This window comes from Mchenga conophoros, linkage group LG10, assembly GCF_057382185.1.
Source record: "Mchenga conophoros isolate Kocher_MC1m ecotype Shallow Benthic linkage group LG10, M_conophoros_male_GT1.1, whole genome shotgun sequence".
NCBI classification, from domain to species: Eukaryota; Metazoa; Chordata; class Actinopteri; order Cichliformes; family Cichlidae; genus Mchenga; species Mchenga conophoros.
In genome coordinates, this window is record NC_140535.1 from 15,546,704 (window position 1) to 15,568,130 (window position 21,427).

At 41.2% G+C, this 21,427-nt stretch overlaps 1 protein-coding gene across 1 annotated transcript; it reads left to right on the forward strand.

Moving 5' to 3' along the window:
* The first annotated feature begins 940 nt into the window (after positions 1-940).
* On the forward strand, positions 941-21,147 carry ubash3ba (ubiquitin associated and SH3 domain containing Ba). The gene is made up of 14 exons (XM_085288783.1): positions 941-1,777; positions 14,372-14,425; positions 14,674-14,860; positions 15,733-15,931; positions 16,634-16,803; positions 16,919-17,127; positions 17,217-17,361; positions 17,546-17,666; positions 17,764-17,886; positions 18,035-18,127; positions 18,431-18,575; positions 18,669-18,775; positions 19,033-19,142; positions 19,251-21,147. The coding sequence occupies exons 1-14, from the start codon at positions 1,650-1,652 to the stop codon at positions 19,386-19,388; spliced, it is 1,929 nt and encodes a 642-aa protein (XP_085144909.1). The 5' UTR covers positions 941-1,649; the 3' UTR covers positions 19,389-21,147.
* Positions 21,148-21,427: the final 280 nt, after the last annotated feature.

Below are 21,427 nucleotides of genomic sequence, written 5' to 3' on the forward strand. Positions count from 1 at the left end.
CCTCTTCCCATGTGTGAAAAGCACAAGGCAAAAGTGTTGTACTTTCAATTTCTGGTATTCTATGGCAAATGCCAATCAGGCTCCAAGGGGCTCAGCAGTGAGCACAGGGCCACCTAGAGGACATAGGACTAACTAAGAACCCTCTCTGTTATTTCCCTGACCACATACAGTATGTTTAACTAATTTAATCCAACACTTTGATTAAAAAGTGTTCCTTTTGGTTTTTGAGTAGCGTCCATCCACCAAGCAACAATCCAAAGCAAATGCTGCCCGTCAGCTTTGAGTATGGAGCGAGGAATCCAGGTCATCGTAAAACATTTTTGTTATAATTCTGAAGTTTTAACTGTTGTTTCAATTTATAACTATTGGGATGTATGGAAAAAATATGCCTACTGCTAAGTATGTGTGATGGACACGATGGGCAGTGGACTGAATAAGAAGTAAACATTTTTGTCCATTGAGCTGTATGAGACATGTCGCCCTTCATTTTCAATACATGGCCACACGTGCACAAATATATAATCATAGTCATGCAGATGAGTTTAAAAATTAATGCTTCGTTTCAAACACGATGGGGTGCTACTTATTATCATGATTATCTATTTTTATTGCAGTTCTTTGCTCTATTTTCTCCTTTAAAAGTGTATCTCACACACAAGCTGAAATGCTACAGCTGTCAATATGAAAGAAAATAAAGCTACCATTAAAAAAAGTTGTGCTATTCTCTACACAGATACATTTTAAAATGACAAAAATCATTCACTTAACTGCAGGAGGAATTCACACATCACCGCGATCCGTAAGAGTTAGAAGTACCTATATTTCACGTAGTAATGTAGGGCAAATTGAGCGGGTTACTGTGGCAACTGATGGTGCTCGGATCCCCTTTGGAGTGCACTGCGCATGCGGAGTAGTGTCGACACAGACTTTCGCAGACAGGAAGTGTGACCAACTTTTTCCACCATCCAGCCGTACCTCGGCTCTTTACATCACCCTTTCTCAAGTAATCTCATTACTTTCATCGCACACGTATATAAGCAGAGGAGTGGGCTTTACTTTTAGTTTCACCCTGGTTCCGTTTATAACAGCTTTCCTGTCCTCTCACAAACAAGCGTATGCCCCTTTAACTGAGAGAGAGGGGCCGCGCAGTCAGACCTGCGACCGTTTACAGGCTGAGCCTTCCCCTCGCTCCGGGATTCATTCATAAATAAGACATCGTTTCGGCGTGGAAAGGCTGACTTTCTCACTCGAGAGCACCGGATGCGAACAGCGAGCGGGAGTCAGACACTTTCGCCTCCGCGCTCGGCGAATGTGGATCGGGGGCACGGCTGACAGCGCAGAAGTGACTTTCCATGGCTGAGCCCCCTGCTGTTGAGTTCATGTGCGAGTCCGTCAAGAGGCAGCTTGACAAGCTAAGTGCGTTTAGACCAAGTCTCACCATGCTCGCTTCCCCGCACTGTTTCGTGATTTCTACGCGCTTCCTCTTCAGCCGGGGCAGCCTGCTTTAAATAGCTCGCCTCTTCCTTTCTTCTTCTGGTTTACTCTCTACACCCATCGGTCTATCTATATCTATACACATCTATTACTTCCAACAAATGACAGTACATCGGAGGAGGGGTGGACCTGACGTACCGATGGAGCAGTGAGTTATGGCAGCTAAAGAGGAACTGTATGCCAAAGTGACCCCGCGGAGACAGCGCCAGAACCGGCCGAACACCATCAAACATGGGTCCACTCTGGACGTACTGCTGTCCATGGGCTTCCCCAAGACCAGGGCGTGAGTATACGCAGCTTCACACACTGCTCACACTGTAGAGCTGACCATCAGCAGCCTGTCAAAGTTTTCCTTTATCTGCCTTTCGGCGTCAACACCAGCAGCTGATCAGCAGCATCTCTGCAGCTGGAAGGAGAGGCAGCGAGTCTGCTCAGCTGTGCGTGTTTATTGATACATATTATCGCCCGTGGGGTCTTCTCAGATGACTCCCGTAAAGAAAAATGCTACAGCAGCTTTACACAGTAGGATTTCGGCTTATCTATTGTGCCATGCGTTACTTTTTTTCTTTTCTTTCTGCGGTGCTGCAGAAAGTATTTAGTCCAACAATATGAACGCAAGCTACTCAATCTCAGCTAAAAAAGACAGCAACAATGACTTAAGCTCAAGTGTTGCCTCCCCAGCAAACCAAAGTACCTCAGTGCTGCTGTGCACGCACCTGTCCGTGTGTTGTTTGGTCTTCTTCCCACTGCTAGGGTAATAAAAAAATGACAGGAGATGTTTAGTGCTGTCTGAGGCAGTCTTTTTTTTTTGCTTTTGTTTTTTTTAATGAGAAGCTGACCCCCTGGGCCTCTCCTGGATGTGCCTCTCAATACTTCTTTTCATTCATCCCTGAGCAAAGAAGTTGCCAGGAAACAAGCAGTACTGGCTTGTGATTGTAGTCTGTGGATTATGTAATTATACTGGAAAATGACAATGTGTGATCTGCTTACTACTATTGCACCCCCGCCCTCCCCCCCTCAAAAAAAAATCATATAAATAACACATTTTCTTATAAAAAAATGAGGGTTAATCAACAGAAGGATGTGTTTATTGAAAACCAGGAAAGAAGAGAAGTTTAAAAAATGGATGCGCAGCTTTGTTAGTGAGTAAAGTTATGAACATTTCTGTCGCTGAGCCTTTTATTTCACTCGAGCCTGTGGGCAAAGGAGCGTTTTATCAAACATGATGTGGTTTGTGTAACCCGACATACTGAAGAGGTGTCAAATTTGAAGTTCTGCACAGAGCTCGGTTTTTACATCTCAGCCTCCTCTCGCTGCGCAAACTCCACATAATCACATAATCTGCAATCATAGTGTCTCTCATTGCTCGCTCTGCCGTTGACTCCCACATTACATATATTTCAGCAGCCTCATCTTCTCACACAAAAGCCTTTCTGTATGTTCAGCCTCTCCCCAGGTATCAAAAGAAAGCTGAAATTACTGCCACAGCAGACAAAAGTGAATTACCTGAGAGCGCCGCGATTAACGTCGAGCTCTGATGCTTGTTTTGCCGTCTGGATCGTACAGATAGAAAACTGTCTGACCATTTAGAACAAGGAGTCAGAATTTAGCAGTGACAGTTGGCAGAGTTTTGCAAGTAGGCCGAAAGTGTTGAACAGTCTTTCGCTTTTGTTTAAGATGCAGCGTCTCCAAAATTAAGCCTTTTTTATCGTCTGCAAAACTGGCTGAGGTCATCCCGGCTTTGATCGCTCCAGGCTGAAGCTCTCACTCGTTCTGCACAAAGAACCGATGCAGACAGAGCAACCTGTTTGCCAGGGCTCGCTTCTATTATTGATGACAGACTGATACACTTTGATTTGATTGAGGCTATTACATTCATAATGGAGCAGGATTATTAGGAGCCACTGCCTTCAAGGCTGTCTGGCCTCTCTGGCCTATTTATGATATTAGAAAACAAACATAAAAGGTGTTTTGTGCAACACTAGAAAGCCTCATGAAGTGTGAGGCTCCTTTTTTACTTATATGACTAGTGATACCAAAATATAACATGACATTTTTATATTTTTGGAGCCTAATTACATGTGTGACTGCTTGCGGTTCTTTATCCCATTTTATTTTTAGGGAATCAAATATGCACAGGTTTTACTAACCATTTTCTGGTCTTGAAATAACTGCACACAAAGCTATTTGTTTTTTTTCTCTAAGTGGAACATTAAAGACGTAAAAGATGAGGCGATAATGTCGCTCTGTATCTGATCGATGTGTAAACAGGCAACTGCTTTCGGACACGCTTGTCACGTCTGCTTTATCAAGCGATAATGCAATACGTCCCAGTGTTGTCTCTGTACCACAGACAGCTTTGCAGTAACCCTCTCTAAATGAAATACTCGTGTCAGAAACGGAGAAATCCACGATTAAGACATTTGGGGGTTGTAGTTCGATTCACTTAAAAGTTATCTGTGTTCTGCAGATGTGTTTCAAACGGTCAGAATCTACTCTGACGACCACGCCAGACACGTTGCTGTAAAATATCAAAAATAAACATCTGCTTATTAGGTTTTGTTGTCAGCTTCTCTCCCAGTTGGTATTGTGAGAGGGAGAGGTACTAATAGGAAAATCAGTTATCAGTCATGGCTCGAGCGAACAGCAGCTTCATTGTGCTAGAGTTCTTTTTTTTTTTTTTCAGGGAGTAGGGAGCATGAATCATGTACACACACGCATACACGAACACGGAGAATTGGGCTTTCTGTTTTAATTGGGCAGCGAGGGGTCTGCTGAGTCATCCAGGAACTGGCTTGTGTAATCAGATAGGACATGGACGGACAGTGGTCTCTCTTTCTCTGCGATAATGGTGTCAGATGGTTGGAAGACGGTTGGAAAACTGAGCCTTACAACACAGACTTGCCATAATAAAAGACCGAGGACATGATATAGAGTTAAGCTCCTTTTATTTGGATACTTTTTCTTTTCTAGAAAATAAAAATGGCAAATATAATTTTATTTTAAATAAAATCTATGCCATAGTGAGCAATGTAAAGGGGCTGGACCTCTACTGAAGACAACTGGTGTCTGATCACAGCATCTTTTCTATGGTAAAGAAAAGTGCTGAAACTCTCCATTATGTAGGCTCATCATTAACTAATCCCTCTGCAAAGAGAAGACTTCAAGAGAGAAAAACGTAGAGATTTCAAGGTGCAAAACACTCATCAGCCTCAAGAACAGAAAGGTCATTACAGAGCCGAAAATGGCCAAGCCGATCACTTGACTGACTTGGCCAGTCGAGCATGCATTCCACGTACTGAATGCAAAAATGAAGGCAGAAGTACAAATAAAGAACAGCTACACACAGCTGCAGCAAAGGCCTGCAAAGCATGACAAAGAAAGAATCTTTGGTGAGGTCCACAGACTCCAGACATCGTGCAAAGGATCCTCAACAAGATCTTAAACTGAGTCTTTTTACATTATAGTGTGGGGGGAGGAAGTGCGTGCAAAAATAGCTGTAAATGCAATATCTTTGTTTACCACGTCAACACCTTAAGGGTAAACAAATTCTGCACATGAAACAGAAATTTGTGTCCAAAAATATGGAGCAACTGTGAGTATCGGGCTAGAACTACCGTTTTGTTTTTGAAGCTACACCGAGCCATCTTCTGGACTTTTGGTGATCTTTTGTTGTGATGTTATATCCAAGCTTCTGGCCACTTCCAGATATGGTCTGTATAATTACAGATATTTTGTAAACAATATGTTCTGGGAAATTCCTTGATAAAACATTTGCTTGCATTACTGCCACCGTAGTTAAATATTAACTTTTGCCATGAGTTTATATCCCCAGTATTCTCCGGCCTGCTATACTTTATCAGTAAGGCAGTTGCTCTGTCTTCCTTCCTCTGTCCTGACTTGGATCCTGACTTTTCTCTGACCTCCAATTATCAATAAGTGTGTAACGTCAGAGCAGTGTATTACCTGAGGCTAAATTTGACATAACTATGGTATCGGCTGACTGTAGGTACCTGTGCCGATGGCAGATTTAGGCGCAGTTTTACAGCTCGTGAGAGGAATTAAGCTCTTGATTTAAACAAATGATGAACTATGTTAAGAGAAACTACGAGAAACAGACAGCGTGTCTGCGGCTTCTTCATGTCAGCCATGCATGAAGCACAGACCTGCCTTGAAGCAGCTGTAAGAAAAAAAATGTGACTGAAATAGAAACAAATTAGGATATGAGCCAGCATACTAATTCGTTAAAATGCCTTACCTCAGTGTTTATTGTGGCAGTTTGGAGCAACTGAAGCGTGAAGCTGATGACCACAATGCAGCAGAACAAGAACCGCAGGAACAAAGAGCAAATCGGGGAATTAAAAGAGTAAATAAAATATTTAGACACCCTTTTGCTCACTTTTACTTTCATGCTAACAGGATGTAGACAAACTAGAAGCGGTGAAGGCTTTTGTAATGAATTATGCAGCATGACCACTTCTCAGTCAGAAGGTCTGTGCTTCATCCCAAAAGTCACATAAACTCTCGTGCATCCAGGATTGTCACACAGAATCCAAAATCTGAAATAAAAATATATGTTATGGGGTAATCAGGTGATCAGGTTTTAATAAGTGGCGTATTAGAAAATATAACATCATAACTAAACACAAGTTCTAAGAAAATTGCTGCTTTTGAAAGGCTGGGTCTGTCTAATATCTGGCAGTTTAGCATAATAAATGCCATAAATGTGCCCTTCATTTGTTTATTTGGCCTAAATCTGGTGTTGATTGTGAAATAGAATGCAGCCCTTCTGAGCTCCAGTATAAACCCTGACAAATGCTGACCAAAAGCCTCTGTTTTGTATTCCTTAACACGTGCAATTATCTTCAGGCACTGCCATGTCTGTTGGTTTCCGACAGTGTGTCTAAAGTGAAGAGGGCGATGGCACTGCGGTTGCTGCGCTCTAACGTATCTATGCTCAGATAGCATAATATGTGGTAAATTTGTCGTTTCTGTCTTTGTTTCTGTTCTTTCTGTCTGTAAAGGCTTTTGTTTGTTTAAGAGGAAGTCGGTGTGGGACAATGTTCTCTTGCCTGCATCGGTTTCATAACTCCCGCCTCAACCATAGCAGCTACATGCATTAACTTTACTCCCGTGTAACACGCACCAAAGGCATCAATGAGGAACCATTTAAGTTTAACTGAGGAAATCTTACAGCAGTCACTCAGTGTAGCTCACGAGTACATCAGACGTGTTAGTGGCTGCTTGCAGTAACAAACTCTGAGCTTGCATTGCAGACGGCCAAGAGGAAGTCGCCCATTTCCGGAAGTGGCTTGTGACCTTTAGAGTGTGCTCGTTTGAGGGTTGAAGGGTGGCTGACGCAGGGGATTCGCACGTCTCTTCTGCATTGTAAAAGCCTTTTATACCTCTTGAGTTGCTGTACTTTTTTTCTCAGTAGACAAATGCAAAACTTTAGGAAATGTAAACAGTTAAAAACTCTATTTAGATTAAGCTTGTATTTGTTAACCTGTCGACAGGCCAATTTTAATCTGACCTTTGAGACCTGGAAACAAAATTTTCAGGTGTAATTTAACCCCAAAAAACCCCCAAACTAGAATAAAGATCCTGATTTTAGCTTTCAGAAAGCATCCATGTGCGTGCCAACTGCAACTCTTGAACATTTGCTGTTTTGCTTTGCTTTGCATGACACATCCGCGGACTCTTGATGAATGCTGTGCTATGCGTCACAATTTTGGCACCGAGCCTCACATATTCTTAGTGAAACATTTGCCCTGTGCACTCATTTCACTGACGTCACGGGGCACTAAAAATAGCATGCTAAAACAGCACACTTTGTTTTAGTTGTTTTAGAAGCATTTCTGATCAATTGCTCAAACGGCAAAGCTCGGCGAGCGACTAAACATTAACTTTAGTAACACAAACGGCTCACAGTTCATTAACTGGTGTCAATCTCTGACTTTCTCCGTCAGATCTTGTGGATTTGATGTGTCGATTGTGTGGAAATAATGAAGAGTAGAGGCCCATGTCACGGGCCGTACACTGCTTGCTTTGTACGGCAAGCAGTGTACGGTTAGAGGGGTGATACTGAAATGTTGCTTTGATAGCTCTAAAGAAAGCTCTGAATGTACAACACCAAGAGATCAAAGTATATATATTTATGTATTCTCTAAATTTATTTCTTAATTTTTTTCAGTATTGAGTTTTTGTTTTAATTCAGTTTAGTTTCACTTAGTTTCCTTATTGCACTTCAGTTTTTATTATTTGAAAAAGCTAGTTTTTGTTTAGTTTTCAATATTTTTAGTTTTTGTGTTTGTCTTTTTAATTACTTAAATATTGAGAGTATTTGTAAGGGGCAAGATTTAGGAAAATCCGAATTGGTATTTTAATAAACTGCTCAAAAAAATCATCAGATCTCAGTGGGAAAGTGATCATGCTGGATATCTATACTGATATGAACTACGTAATGTTTTAGGAACACGTTTGATGGAAACGAAAATGATCAACTTAGAGAGGACTGAATTCAAAGACGCCCTGAAAAAAAAGTGAGGTTAGGCGGGTTAGGGGCGACCGTGGTTCAGGGGGTTGGGAAGCTCATCTTGTAACCGGTTCAATCACCAGCTCTCTCTGTCTTGGTCGTTGTGTCCTTGGGCAAGACCCTTCACCTGCCACCTACTGGTGTTGGCCAGAGGGGCCGATGGCGCGATATGGCAGCCTCGCTTCTGTCAGTCTGTCCCAGGGCAGCTGTGGCTACAACTGTAGCTTGCCTCCACCAGTGTGTGAATGTGAGAGTGAATGAATAGTGGAATTGTAAAGCGCTTTGAGGGTCTCGAAAAGCGCTGTATAAATGCAATCTATTATTATTATTATTATTATTTTGCTGAAATGTAATTGCTGCAATTCAAAACCTAATGGCTGCCACGGTGCCGTTGCCTAGCCTGTAGAGGTCTGTGACCCACCACCAAACCAGTCATGTGATGTTAGAGGCAGTATAATTTTCTACATGGCTTTTCCAGATCCTGTACATGTGCTCAGGGTGAACCTGCTCTCATCTTTGAAAAGCACAGGGTGCAAGTGGACCTGCCAATCCTGGCATTTCATGACAAACGCCAGTTGGACTCCACGGTGCTGGGCAGTGAGGACAGGGCCCGCTAGAGGACGCTGAGTCCTCGGGCCACCCTCATGAAGTCTGTTTCTGATTGTATGGTCAGATACATTCACACTAGCGGTTCCTAGCAGATTGCTGCGGTCACCTCTAGTTTGCAAACACAAACACTACAAACACTCACAAGCTGAGATGCCGTAAAACTAAAGAAAGTGTCATTAAAACTTGAAATATCATTTGTCATATATAACCTGGCTTCTACACAATATATTATGTTGAGAACCAGTTAGCTACCAATATATCTTTATGTCATGTTATAATGTCATCATGTTGCCTAACAACTGCCTAGCAATGGCTTAAAATATTTATTTGTTGCGGTTATGCACCTACAGCACCTTATAAAAGCATCATATTGTTTTCATTTCAAGCCATTTCAACAGAACAAACAGGCCAAACAACACTGATGCACGGGCATCTACTAGTAGATTAAACAGACAAGATAAAACAAATTAGCTGTAGAGGTGTTAGCAGGCAAATGTCTAAACATTAGTGTGCTTACAACTTTGCGCTGCTTCCACTTTTTGTGCAAAGCAAATTGACCTCAAAGATGTGGCTAGTTTAATAGTGGGATTTTCAAACTTTTCAGGGTCAGAGATGGATCTCTTGATAGAAAATTTTGCAAGGACCTTTTTATAATCCTACCACAGATAGCTGGCTTAGTGTCACTAACTCTAAGGAAACAAAATGCCATAAAGCATCTCTTTCAACATATACAATAAACCTACATAATGGAAATGTTAAGTCGGTGAGCATTATTGCTTTGTTGGCATGAATGCATCAGCCTTGTTGTGTATAAGGATACTTGTAGGCAATGTATCGTGAACTATAATGATGAATCAGCTGTTCCGGCCTCATGTCTGGCGTGGGCTTACCACCCATTTGCGTAGTCTGCTAGATTGGCCGAAGGGGAGCCCCTTTCCTCTCCTGATGGGGGCTTTCCTCAGGCTGCAGTCTGGTTTTAGCAGCATCAGTCCTCTCAGCCCTGTGGCTGTAATAAGTGGCAAAAACTGTGTGGCTTGTAAACAGGAAATGTTCATTTGCCTATTGAGTGAAGTCAGGAGGGGGCCCCTGGGAGCATTTAACACATTTGTGTGTGTCCTAAGATGTGTTGATATGCTTCTTTTTTTTAACTTCTGTTCTTCATTTGTGGTTTGCTACTTCTTTGGAAATTTATGTAGCTAACCTGCATGGAAAAATATCCAGTTCAGCTGTAATAAATAGTCCGCTGTATGTTTACACGTGTGAAAAACCAGAAACACTGCTGTTTTAACATGCAACACAACACTTTATCTGAAGTGGGCTTAAATGTGGAAACAGGAACTAAACACAGTTGCCATGTGTGGCTGCCATGAAAAGCTGTTTTCTGTGTTGCGTGCAGCCGTGGTGCATGTGCAAATTAAGTTAAAGCTCCATTCAATAATAGTCACTTTCTCTTATACTTCGGCGTGACAGAAACTATTACTAATCCAGAGTGCGTTCACTAACAAATATATATACTGGAACGACATAGAAAAACCATTTGAAACATGGAATTAATTCATGGTAAAAGAAAACGCATCGACCACTATAGTCAAAAAGTCTTTGCCTTTTTTGGCATTTAACATTTTTAGTAAGTGAAGGCTGGAATAACTGGTTCAACTATTTTGTTTTCTGTACTTATGGCAGTGTTGTCTTTAGTTATCATTCTACTCTAAAGTGGTTAAGGTGCGTATATTTATTTTTAATGAAAAAAATAGACAATATTCTGTCTGTCAAGACTCTACATCTTGTCCTCACTTGGTCTTAAAATTAGTTAAATGTAACCATTATATTATTTATTTAACTTATAGATTCGCCTTTAGCACCAATCCAGTCGTTAAGTCTGACGTCACTAGCCGTGTCTGGGCCTAAACTCTGCTGCAGGTCCATATATCAAACGATCACTATGGCATTACTGAGAGTTGAAAAACTGTCTAAAGTCTTTCATCTTTAATAAAATGATCAGCGTTCTGCTCTCCCAGGTGAGTTTAACATCTAGGCATCCATGAAAACGGAATTTATGACATTCAACGGAGTTAGAAGTTAGAAGCTAGCGAGCTAACTCCCTGCTATCTAAATACAATATAGCATGTCCTGACTACCGGGTTTTGGAAACAAATTAAAATTATCACTTCCAACATAAATGAAGACAGAAAACTAAACAGCAGTGACGTTTGTAGGGTTACTGAAGTTTGGCTAGCTGGTATATAATGATGTGCTACGTGACCGCTAGCGACACAGCTATTTTAGGCCGGGAAATAGGATTCATCATGTCATCACTTAACGACCGGATAACTGTATGACTGTCTCAGTCTCTCACATTGTTGTGGAGGATGTTTGACCCACTCTTCTTTCCAGCGTCGCTTTAGTTCAGCTGACTCTGTAACATTTTGCCATACAGACGACTTCGTGGTCGACTCAACGGCTGCGAGGTGCTAAGGTCCTTTTACTGAAAAACAAGCTGAAATCATCACACCTACACCACTGTGCTTGACAACCAGTATGAGGTGTTTGTCCTTATTAGAAAACCTTCGAAATGTACTCTCTTTTTACCAAGACTGCATCCAAATATCTACACTGATATGATCTACATGGGTTGTGCGACGCCTAGTTCTTGTTATCAGTCATAACCACTCTGTAAAGTAGGCACTCGTCTGAGGTTAGATTATGAAATGCAGACAGGCATGTAGGAATTTGCGGTGGCGAAAGTATACATGACACCTTTAAGCATGTCTGTTGGTGTACTACGACTTCCTTGTGGTCCCGCATGTCAGTCAAAATCAGACCATGAAAGTAAGGCTTTAAAAAAGTTAAAGATATTTCTGAAAACGGCCTCACCACAGCTTGGAAATGATTGCAAGAAATACCAAGAACAACGCATACTTAAATCAGCTCATTTCTTTTTCCAAAACTATTAGAAATGTGGGAAAGTTTAATAAAGAAGGCACCAAATTTGAAAGTGGGGTTTTGAAAAAAGTATTGCTACATTTATAATTTAGTATGAGGATATTTCATTTTCAAAATGTGGAGCAGTTGATTATAATATTCCAATATGAGCGTTAAAAATTGTGGAAAGATTACCTTCTTTATTAAACTTCTGGCGAAGGAATACATCACATGCATGTGATTTCTTGCTTAATCAGTATCTTAATATAAAGATATTCTTTTCTAAGGGAACTATGCATGGAAGAGCTCATCGTGAGAACATTACACTTACAAGTTCCACCAGAGGAGTCACACTAGAGGTTTGAGTGTGAATACTCTGGCCACCTGTATAACGATTCCAAAGTGAGCCATCAAGCACAATCATGAAGAAAAATGGTAGCAAAAAAAAAAAAAACACAGCACAAACCACAGTGAAACATGCTGCAACGAAGCAAGCCTGGTGGTATTTAGCACGGCTTCCTCACAGGAAGAGGCTCCTCTGTTTCTCCAGGCATGAAAAAACCTGCTCGGTTACTGTTACCTACTTCAGTCGAGGACACTCTCACAAAAGACATTTGGAAATCTCAAGAATTTTATTTATGGATTTAATAAAGGAGGAAAAATCGACAAGTTTCAGGCAGACATATTTCTGAATCGGCTGTTAGCTGAAACGTATGATTTGATCAAACGTGTCAGCATCGATGTTTTTACTTTGAAGTGTTGCCAGAGTCGGTAATGATGTCCTTTTCACGTGGACTGATCCACGAAAAGCTTAAGCTTAAACTCCAATCTTGTGCGTTACATTTTCAAAATACACACATACAAAAAAATCTTTTGTTTAAAACATTGCCCTTTTTAAAAATCTGTGCCACACAGATGAATAAAAAACGGCAACACCATCCTGCTTGATGTTGTGTTATTGTTTATACATGGATCGGGGGTTCTTCTCCTTTGAAAAGCTTTAAAAAAAAAGGAAGATTAAATTCAAGTGCCATTGCATCAGTTTGCTCTGTGACTCCGCACTAAGAGCATTACTATTATTTAATATCGCAAGGGTTCACTCTCATAAAATACCAAGGAGATAAGAAGCAAGAATCCAATGTTCCAGCCTGGATTGGATTTTGTGACGTCTCATGTAATCCCATCATGCCTTCTGAGAGAAAATCCCCTTCTTTTCCTCCTCCACACAGAACCAGGTGGAATCTTTTGAAAAGGACAACTGACTCTCTTTCTTAAAACCTCCTCCTTACAGTGGTGGTGTAGTGCTAAAATAGCATAAATAATAGATTAACCATAGACTAACCAAATTTTTTGACTCTCACTGTAGCTGATATATAACTCAAGTCTTTATGTAGATCTGTGTGAGCCATCTGTTAGGATCCTGTAGGCTTGACGCTCTCAGCGTGCACGCTGTGCTCTTTCAGTGCGCACTGCCCCAGGGTTGGGGGATTTCGCCGTATCTAGGACCCTCTCACTGGGACAAATTTAAAAATAGCTCATTGAGTTCGAACATCAGGGCGGCACAATGAACTCTGTCCGCATCACGCTATAAATTCAGTCAAATGGTGACCATACAATGATGCAGAATACGACCCCTTGTTCAGTTTTATGGCTCATTAGAACTGCCATTAAGAGTACCAACAAGCAAAGCTCTCTTATGTGAGAATAGAGATATCATTTAGAAAAATGTGACATTATTTTGAAGGTTTTACTTTTAGGGTTATCTGTTGCAATGAATGAGAGCTAAACAGACTCAGAGTTCTGCTTTATTTTCAAGCACCCTACAAAGCTCAAAGGAGATGGAGTTGGGTGGCTTGTAGCTGAGCTTTAAAGCTTAAATGCTACAAAGCAACGTGCAGTTACTTAACATGAATTCCCTGTTGTTTAAACATGAAACTGTCTACTTCCTTTCTTTACTCGTTTATCAGGAATCCAGCTCTTACAGGCTGTAATACCAAGCATAAGATATATTCGACAAAACAGCAAAGTTTATGCTACAGTGCACCAAAGATTTGCAGTGCGTGTATGCTCTGAACCTTCTAAATTACCGTCTCTTGCAGATATAATCTGTGTTAGTCCTCTAAGAGCTGAAGAAACCTCCTTGAATCAGCAAATCCCTTCAGAGGCAGCCTGCGATAACAGAGCTTTTATAAAAAGATGCTAATTAGATTTTGAACACTCGAGAGTAATCATTCAATCAGCTCTCTGTTTCAGGAAAAAAAGAAAGAAATTAGAGTATAAAATGACACAGATAAATCTTGTGGTAGGAACCGTTCATTTTATATCATTTTAGAACCAAAGGCGTTATTTTATCTGTCATTTATAGCAGATCTTGGTATCGTGACACAGGGGTTTTGTTGGCCTACATTTTTAAGCAATGAGACGAGTGATTTGAATGTGTTGTTACCGTACTCGAGTGTGCTCGGCTTCAAGTTCGACCTCAGTTAACACTAACACAGGGAGATGCATCTCCCTGTAGGTGGCCACACCTAACTGATGATAGAACCAGACTGTCCTAGTGCATTCTTAGTTCTTAGCAAAGAAGCTAGCTGCTTCAAGTCAGAGTGTTTCATGAACCTCTGGTATGAATAATGAAAGAATCATTGTGTGCTTTCTGTCTTTTTACTGGTCTCTCTGGATGTTTGTTCTTTGTTCACAGTCACACGGAGACGCAGCAGTCTCTTCCTAATAAATACAGTCCGGAAGAGAAAGTATTGATTTGTGTGGCTGTGCTTTGATCTCCCCCTCTTGCTTTCGCTTCCTGTTTTGCAGCCTAAAAGCTCTGGTTTCGACAGGAGGGAAAAACGTCCAGGCGGCTTGTGACTGGTGAGAGCAACACATGCGCACACTCATATTTACGCTCCCTGTTGTTATTGCTTAACAGGAAATCAAATGGATATTCTTGACATGGCAAAAATATACTGACCTAATGTAACATTTTATTGACACATCAGATTGCATTTACAACCATCGCTGCCCTCTGCTGGACATTAGCTGCTCCTTCCTTTTTATCTTCCATTATCACAGCTTTTTTTTCTCCCTCTTTCCACTTGACGTGATCTTGGTCACTCCAGGCTCTTTTCCCATGTTGATGACCCCTTCCTGGATGACCCTCTACCCAGAGAGTATGTGTTATATCTGCGACCAAGTGGGCCACTGCTCCAGCAGCTCACGCACTTCTGGAAGCAGTCCCGCCTGTCTTGTGGCAAGAACAAGGCACACAACATCTTTCCCCACATTACCCTCTGCCAGTTCTTCATGGTCAGTCTCAACTTCCTGTGTGTGTGTGTGTGTGTGTGTGTGTGTGTGTGTGTGTGTGTGTGTGTGTGTGTGTGTGTGTGTGTGTGTGTGTGTGTGTGTATTTAAATTATTTGTGCTCACCCAGAGGAAGTTGTTTTCAGTTTCTGCAAATGTACAGTAAACATTTAATGTATGCTGTCACATTTCCGCGTGAAGCTTGCTGCAGAGAACGCAGTGAACAGTTTAGAACTGAAAGAAGTGCTTGCAAATACAACATGTTAGATTTGAGTTTGCTGGATTGGTTAACCTCCTGTAACCTCTTTGTGGTCTTCAAATTTAAAATCTGTCCCTCAGTTGTTAGCTAACTTATGACCCAAGTTCCGCTTTGTTAAAGCATTACGTCTATGTGTAGAATTTCAGCCCAATTTCTCCCAGTTCAAAGCCTTGCATGCATAGACGTGCATTGTGAGACAGGATTTGAAAGTGGTGAGTGTCACAGATGTCAAGGTGCGGAGCTGAGCAACTGAAAACTCTACTGTAAACATCATGGTAGTCAAAGGGACTGTGAGAAGAAGACCTTTGGGGCCAGTCAGGAGAAAGTCAGAGTTGCAAGCAAAGCAGATTTCCTGGAGGTGTCACAAGTGGGAGAGTGGTGTTAGGTTTGGTAGACAGGTAGAGCTGGATGTCATCAGGATAACAGTAGAAGCTTATATTAAAAAGTTGATTAAACTTACAGAAAATATATTCAGTGGAAATAAATAAGTATGTATGTAAGTATATTTGCACTAAACTCTATATTTGCCCATGTACAGATTGTTTCTGAGATCACTAGCAATGACAGAGTGTTCAGTATATCACTGAGTTTCCTGTGTTGTTATCTCCTTTACACTCAGTGTACTGATGCGAAGGTGGAGGCTCTGTCCGATGCTCTCCAGACCACCATGGCCAAGTGGAAGGGTCGCATACCTATGCCCCTCCCCCTGGAGCTCTATGTCTCCTCAACCTTCATTGGTCTCTTCGTGGAGGAACAGATGGCAGAAGTTCTGAAGAGTTTTGCTGCTGACTTTGCCACTGAAGCCGCATCAAAAGCAGGTTCAAGTCCTCTTTTTCCCTTTGGTTAAGAGGTTATACATGAACGCTGTCTTGCAGACGCAGTGTTGGATACTAATGCTCCCAGGCTCTCTGCAGCAATGATTTAGTTCAAAGGAGTAGACAGACATTTGCATGCCTAATTGCTTTCTGACTAAGAGTTTTATGAAAGGATCAATACAATTCTCTCTTGCTTATCCCATGTATTAGAATTATTTGGGCAGAACTGCTTAATGTATTATTGTTTGGGGCTTGGTTCGCTAGTTGATACCATATCCTGGAAGTTCCTTTGCCTGGTTAAGAGAGTCCATCATGTAGCCATTGACGAAAAACTACAACCATGGAACTGTATCATGGTACAGAGCCAGGCTAGCTAATAGTAACATGAGAGATAGGCTGTATGCTATCGTCAAGGTTAAAGGTCAGAAGTGGTACTAGTATTTTCTATATTTTCAACTGGTGCATCCCAAGAAACCCTTAACTTTTGCATGGAAAAGGCACATATTAGAGTTAGGCTTAATATGGTTGGGCTGAATTGGGGGTACTTGTAGGCTTTGGAAAGATGCTGAAGGCCAGGATCCAGGTTTTCCCACATAAATATACCACTGTGACACGATCTGTAGTGTTAATTACTTTACCTGCCAGTGCTTTTATTATTGTGGATAACTGGTGTGTATATGCTGTTCTTTTTTATCCTTAATCCAGATGTTCATGTTGAGCCCCATAAGAAACAGCTTCATGTCACGTTGGCTTACCACTTTCAAGCCAGTAGCCTTCCGGCTTTGGAGAAGCTAGCCAAAAATGTTGACGTGTCTGCAGGGTGTGACTGGCTGGCCGTGCTCTTCTCCAGGGATATTCGGTTTGCTAATCACGAGGTACACTCTCATTTAGTGCCATCTCTTAACAAGCATGTTTCCGCTCCTCAGTTGTAGCTCGGGCACTTGAAATTGCTGCCGTCTTAATGGCTCTTAATCATCTGGCCCCCCGCAGACACTGCAAGTCATGTACCCGTACATGCCTCAGAACGATGACGAGCTGGAGCTGTTGCAAGGAGACTTTATTTTCATGTCTCCGATGGAGCAGAGCACCGCTAGCGAAGGCTGGGTGTTTGGCAGTTCGCTGAGTACAGGGCTGTCCGGCCTCCTGCCTGAGAACTACGTCAACCGTGCCGATGAGTCTGATACATGGGTCGTCCATGGGTAAGGAAGGGAAACAGGGTTGCTGTGCCCTTTTTAAAACTATTAACAATTTAAATCATTTGTGTTTTGTTTTTTGTTTCATTCTCTAGGTCTTTCTCCTTTCTTAACTGTGCCTCTCCATCGAACTCTAGCAGCACTGTTGGTGGGCTATTTTTTGATGGACAGCAAAATGACAGTTTACTTGACAGTCTTGTGGATCCTCCCAGCCTTCCAGGCCTCTGTCTTCCTATGCAGGTACAGCCCGTGTTAAAGTAAAAAAAACAAAAACAAAAAAACACCACAAACCTCACTGTTGTCCTGTAACAATCCCAGTAAAGAGTTTGTTAATGACAATAATTACTGCGTGGGCTCCTAGCAGAGGCTCCAGATTAGTGCATGTTGTCTTTAATGACTCAGTTTCAAACAATTCTAATCGTAGGTGTCAAGACCAGCTAGTCAGCCGTCCCTGTCCAAGATGAGGCTGTTTGTGTGTCGCCATGGAGAGAGGATGGATGTGGTGTTTGGCAAACACTGGGTCACTCAGTGCTTTGACTCCAAAGGTAAGGGTTTAATAGGGGGATGACCATGTTTTTTACACATCAGTATGGCATTAAATACGTTTAACTTGATTTATTATATTTTATTTGTGTTGTGCAGGCAGATACATTCGCTCTAATCTCAACATGCCAACCAGTCTCCCAGCTCGAAGTGGTGGGCACCGGGACTTTGATAAGGATTGCCCAATTACTGTCTTTGGCGCCACACAGGCCCGTCTTGTTGGTTGGTATATTTTACTTTTATATCATTTACCAGTGTAAAGCTATCTGAGATTCTGAAGAATTGAGCTTTTTAAGACTGAAATGTTTTATTTCCCATACTACATGACATTCTTGCCTGTGGAATCACACTGTATTTTGTCCTATCTCAGGGGAAGCCCTGTTAGAAAGCCATACAACAATAGACTTTGTTTACTGCTCTCCTTCTCTTCGATGCATTCAGACTACTCAGCACATTCTTCAAGGTAGGACCTCATCTTCACAGGCGTCAGTGTACTGACACCAGCACCTACTCAGCTTCTTTCTACTGTGTGATATTTTCAATGTTAGCTTTGAGTCATAAATCTTTAGTTCAGGTCTTATCACAGTGAGGCTTTTCTAGGTCCATTTTATAAAGTGTAACGGGACCTTCGTAGTATTTAGACACATCAATATGTCTGCTTTAAAAAGGCAAATCCTTTTTAAAGGTTACCTCGTTTGCACATATTTATACATTTCCTTTACATTTTACTCCAGAAAGAGTAAGTCTCAGTTCAACTCTCTGCCAGGTCTCCAGCAGGACGGTAAGACAAAAATCCGTGTGGAGCCAGGATTGTTTGAATGGACCAAGTGGGTTTCAGGTACATGTTTACCTTCCTGGATCCCTCCAGCTGAGCTGGCTGCTGCTAATCTGAGTGTGGACACAACATATAGGTACACAGCAACACTAACACTATGGAGGTTGTGCTGTTTTCTCTGATCCTACAATCTACTTCACCCCTAGTATCTATTTCGTTTTTCTCCTAGACCTCATATTCCCATAAGTAAATTGACAGTTTCAGAGTCCTATGACACCTACATCAGCAGGAGCTTCCAGGTGACCCGAGAGATCCTGACTGAGTGCAAAAACTTGGGTAAAGTATAATAATTAACATGTATCCAGGATTTTTAAGTAATTGCTTAGTAAGCATTAAATGTTGCCAACATTCACAGGTTAAAACAGCCACTTTATGTAGATAAAACTGTAGTTTTCAGTGTTGTACTTTTAAACTTCTTAGCTCGTAAAACACGCGTATCCAAGAAACTAAACATCATCAATGGCTTAGTTTGGGACAGAAAGCTTATGGTATCTGAGGAATGTGACTCTATGTTCTCTACCTCTTTCACACAGGAAACACGGTCCTGTTTGTGGCCCATGCTTCCTCCCTGGAGGCCTGCACTCGCCAGATACAAGGCCTCAACCCCCAAAACTCCAAGGACTTTGTCCAAGTTGTTCGAAAGGTCAGTGTAGCGTTTCAGTTTCGGCGCTTCTTTGATTTCCTTTGTAACTTCTCCCTTTCCCAATGCTTTTTTTGGACAACATGCACATCTGTGTCTTCTTTTGTCCAGATTCCTTACTTGGGATTTTGCAGTTGCGAAGAAATGGGAGAGACTGGGGTGTGGCAGCTGGTCGACCCACCGATTCTGCCTCTGACACACGGGCCCAATCACAGTTTCAACTGGAGGGAAATGCTAATGCAAGATTGAAGGATTTGCTCTTTGGCTCTCTTATCTTGAACTGCTGAACAAAAAGTGGCTTCCATCAAAAGACATCATGCAAAAAACAAAAAGAAAAAACAAAAAAGAAGCGCATAAATGAAGGCAAATGTATTCAAACACACTGCTCAGGAACGGGAATGTACAGTTTGTGTGGAGATTACAGAAAAATGTGTTACAGTTTGGGCGGGACTTTGCTGCATTATCCTCAGCGATATACTTGTTAACCCAAAATGTAGAGGTGCTGCGAGGAATGCAGATGGCTGTTTGATTTGTTGATGGTTGCCGATGAATCAGGTTTTATGTCACGAGAGGGTGCCTCATTAAACTGTGTCTGCGGGCCCCTCTTTGGCAGAGAGGGGAGTGGGTGACGACTTTGTGTTCTGCTGCCTTCTCACACACTGTGACCAGAATTAGTTGAGAAAGACTTGTGTATCAGAAAAACTATATTGCCGTGGGTCAAAAATAACTATTTAACTTGTAGCTGTGACCCTCTGGTGAAAAAAAACAAACACAAAAAGCACAAAAGAAATGTTGACAATCAGACAGGGAGGAACTGATCTTCATCGTTTTTTGGTGCTCAGGTGGGTAGCTTGTTATAGGTTTGATTCCTGTAAAATGTCATATCATTTTCTTCTGTGTTGACATTTACATGGCCACATGACTCATTTAATCTTGCTGTAAGCCATGGCCTATGGGATTTGTCTGGAGACAACCAAGTCAATATGACCAAGAAAATTTATATGATAATATACAGAATGTTGCTGTGTTGTTGTTTTTTATCGACTGAACCTTCTGCTTGCTTTCTCTGACCACGACAGTACTTTTTCGACAACGTGATGAATTTTACTTTTTCTGGATTACATAAGATATCAGTTATTTGCTGCATGAATCTGAAAATCCACCGATACTCTAAAAATTAATAAAACAAGGTTGTGGAGCTACGAAGGCCAGCATATATCAGCCCTCCATGTCTTCTGTAAAGACCTTACTCCCTCTTCTCGTGCAGCAAGAAAACGAGCATAAGTGGACACTGCAGTGCAGTAGAGCAGTGCTGCCAATATCCCCTTACTGTAAACTGTCTGCACAAATGCATATCAAATAAGTTTAGTTGCTTTAGGGTTTATTCTGTACCAGTTGCAACATCTGATTTGTTTTTAAAACAGTAATGAATACAGGGACATCAAACTCATTTTACACTTTGATATTAAATCTCTGAGCACAGGTTTAATGTATTTGTATTTTATGTTATGTATGTGTGGTGCTTTTGCACCACTATATTTTGGATACAATGTACTCAACACCATTTATTTGAAGGCTTTAGGTTTTTCTTGTGTTGCAGATAAATTGCATTTTATTAGAGCAAGCTATTCAGCAACATATAAGTAATTAAAATTATTAAAGAGACATACACATGAATGTATAATTATGACAATATGTATAATAATAATATGTATGAGTCTGAAAATTGCCATTCTACATAATTAGTACAGGTACTATTTGAGGTACCTGTACTGTATATGTACTTCAGGTATTTTAATGTTTGATTATACAAACTGAGTACTGTTAGGCTACCAAGTAAGGTTGTAATTTTTACTAAAGTAAAAAGTCTGAATGCTTTTTTCCACTTTAAAACAACTGTCCACCGCAGAGTTATATTTAAAGTCTTGTGCAGAACCCCTGCGCATGAATCTGAAAATAATTCTTTTCTATGATAACTTTATTTCTGATTAAATATCTGGATTTCCTGGAGCCCCCTGTGCCACCCTATTTTTTTTAAACCCAGTGGCATACATCTCTGATTAAAAACACTTGTGCAAGTCATAAACGAAAAGGAACTAGTTTTTTGCAGATACTTAGACCATTCACACATTTTATTTTCAGACATCATGCTGCCAGTTGTGGTTTATAACATTTCAGACTTCCGTTTCTTTCAATTGCCTACTATGAACCTTGCACTGCCTGCAAAGAGGATTTCTTGCTTAATGTGTGAAATTTATCAACATTTTATGAATCTGAAATATTAATTT

Bases quoted from the DNA above. Each gene is read 5' to 3' on its own strand.
- ubash3ba (XM_085288783.1), top strand. From the start codon at position 1,650: ATGGCAGCTAAAGAGGAACTGTATGCCAAAGTGACCCCGCGGAGACAG. The intron at 17,128-17,216 runs GTAAGGAAGGGA...TTCATTCTCTAG, and splicing joins GATACATGGGTCGTCCATGG to GTCTTTCTCCTTTCTTAACT. The intron at 19,143-19,250 runs GTCAGTGTAGCG...TCTTTTGTCCAG, and splicing joins TTGTCCAAGTTGTTCGAAAG to ATTCCTTACTTGGGATTTTG.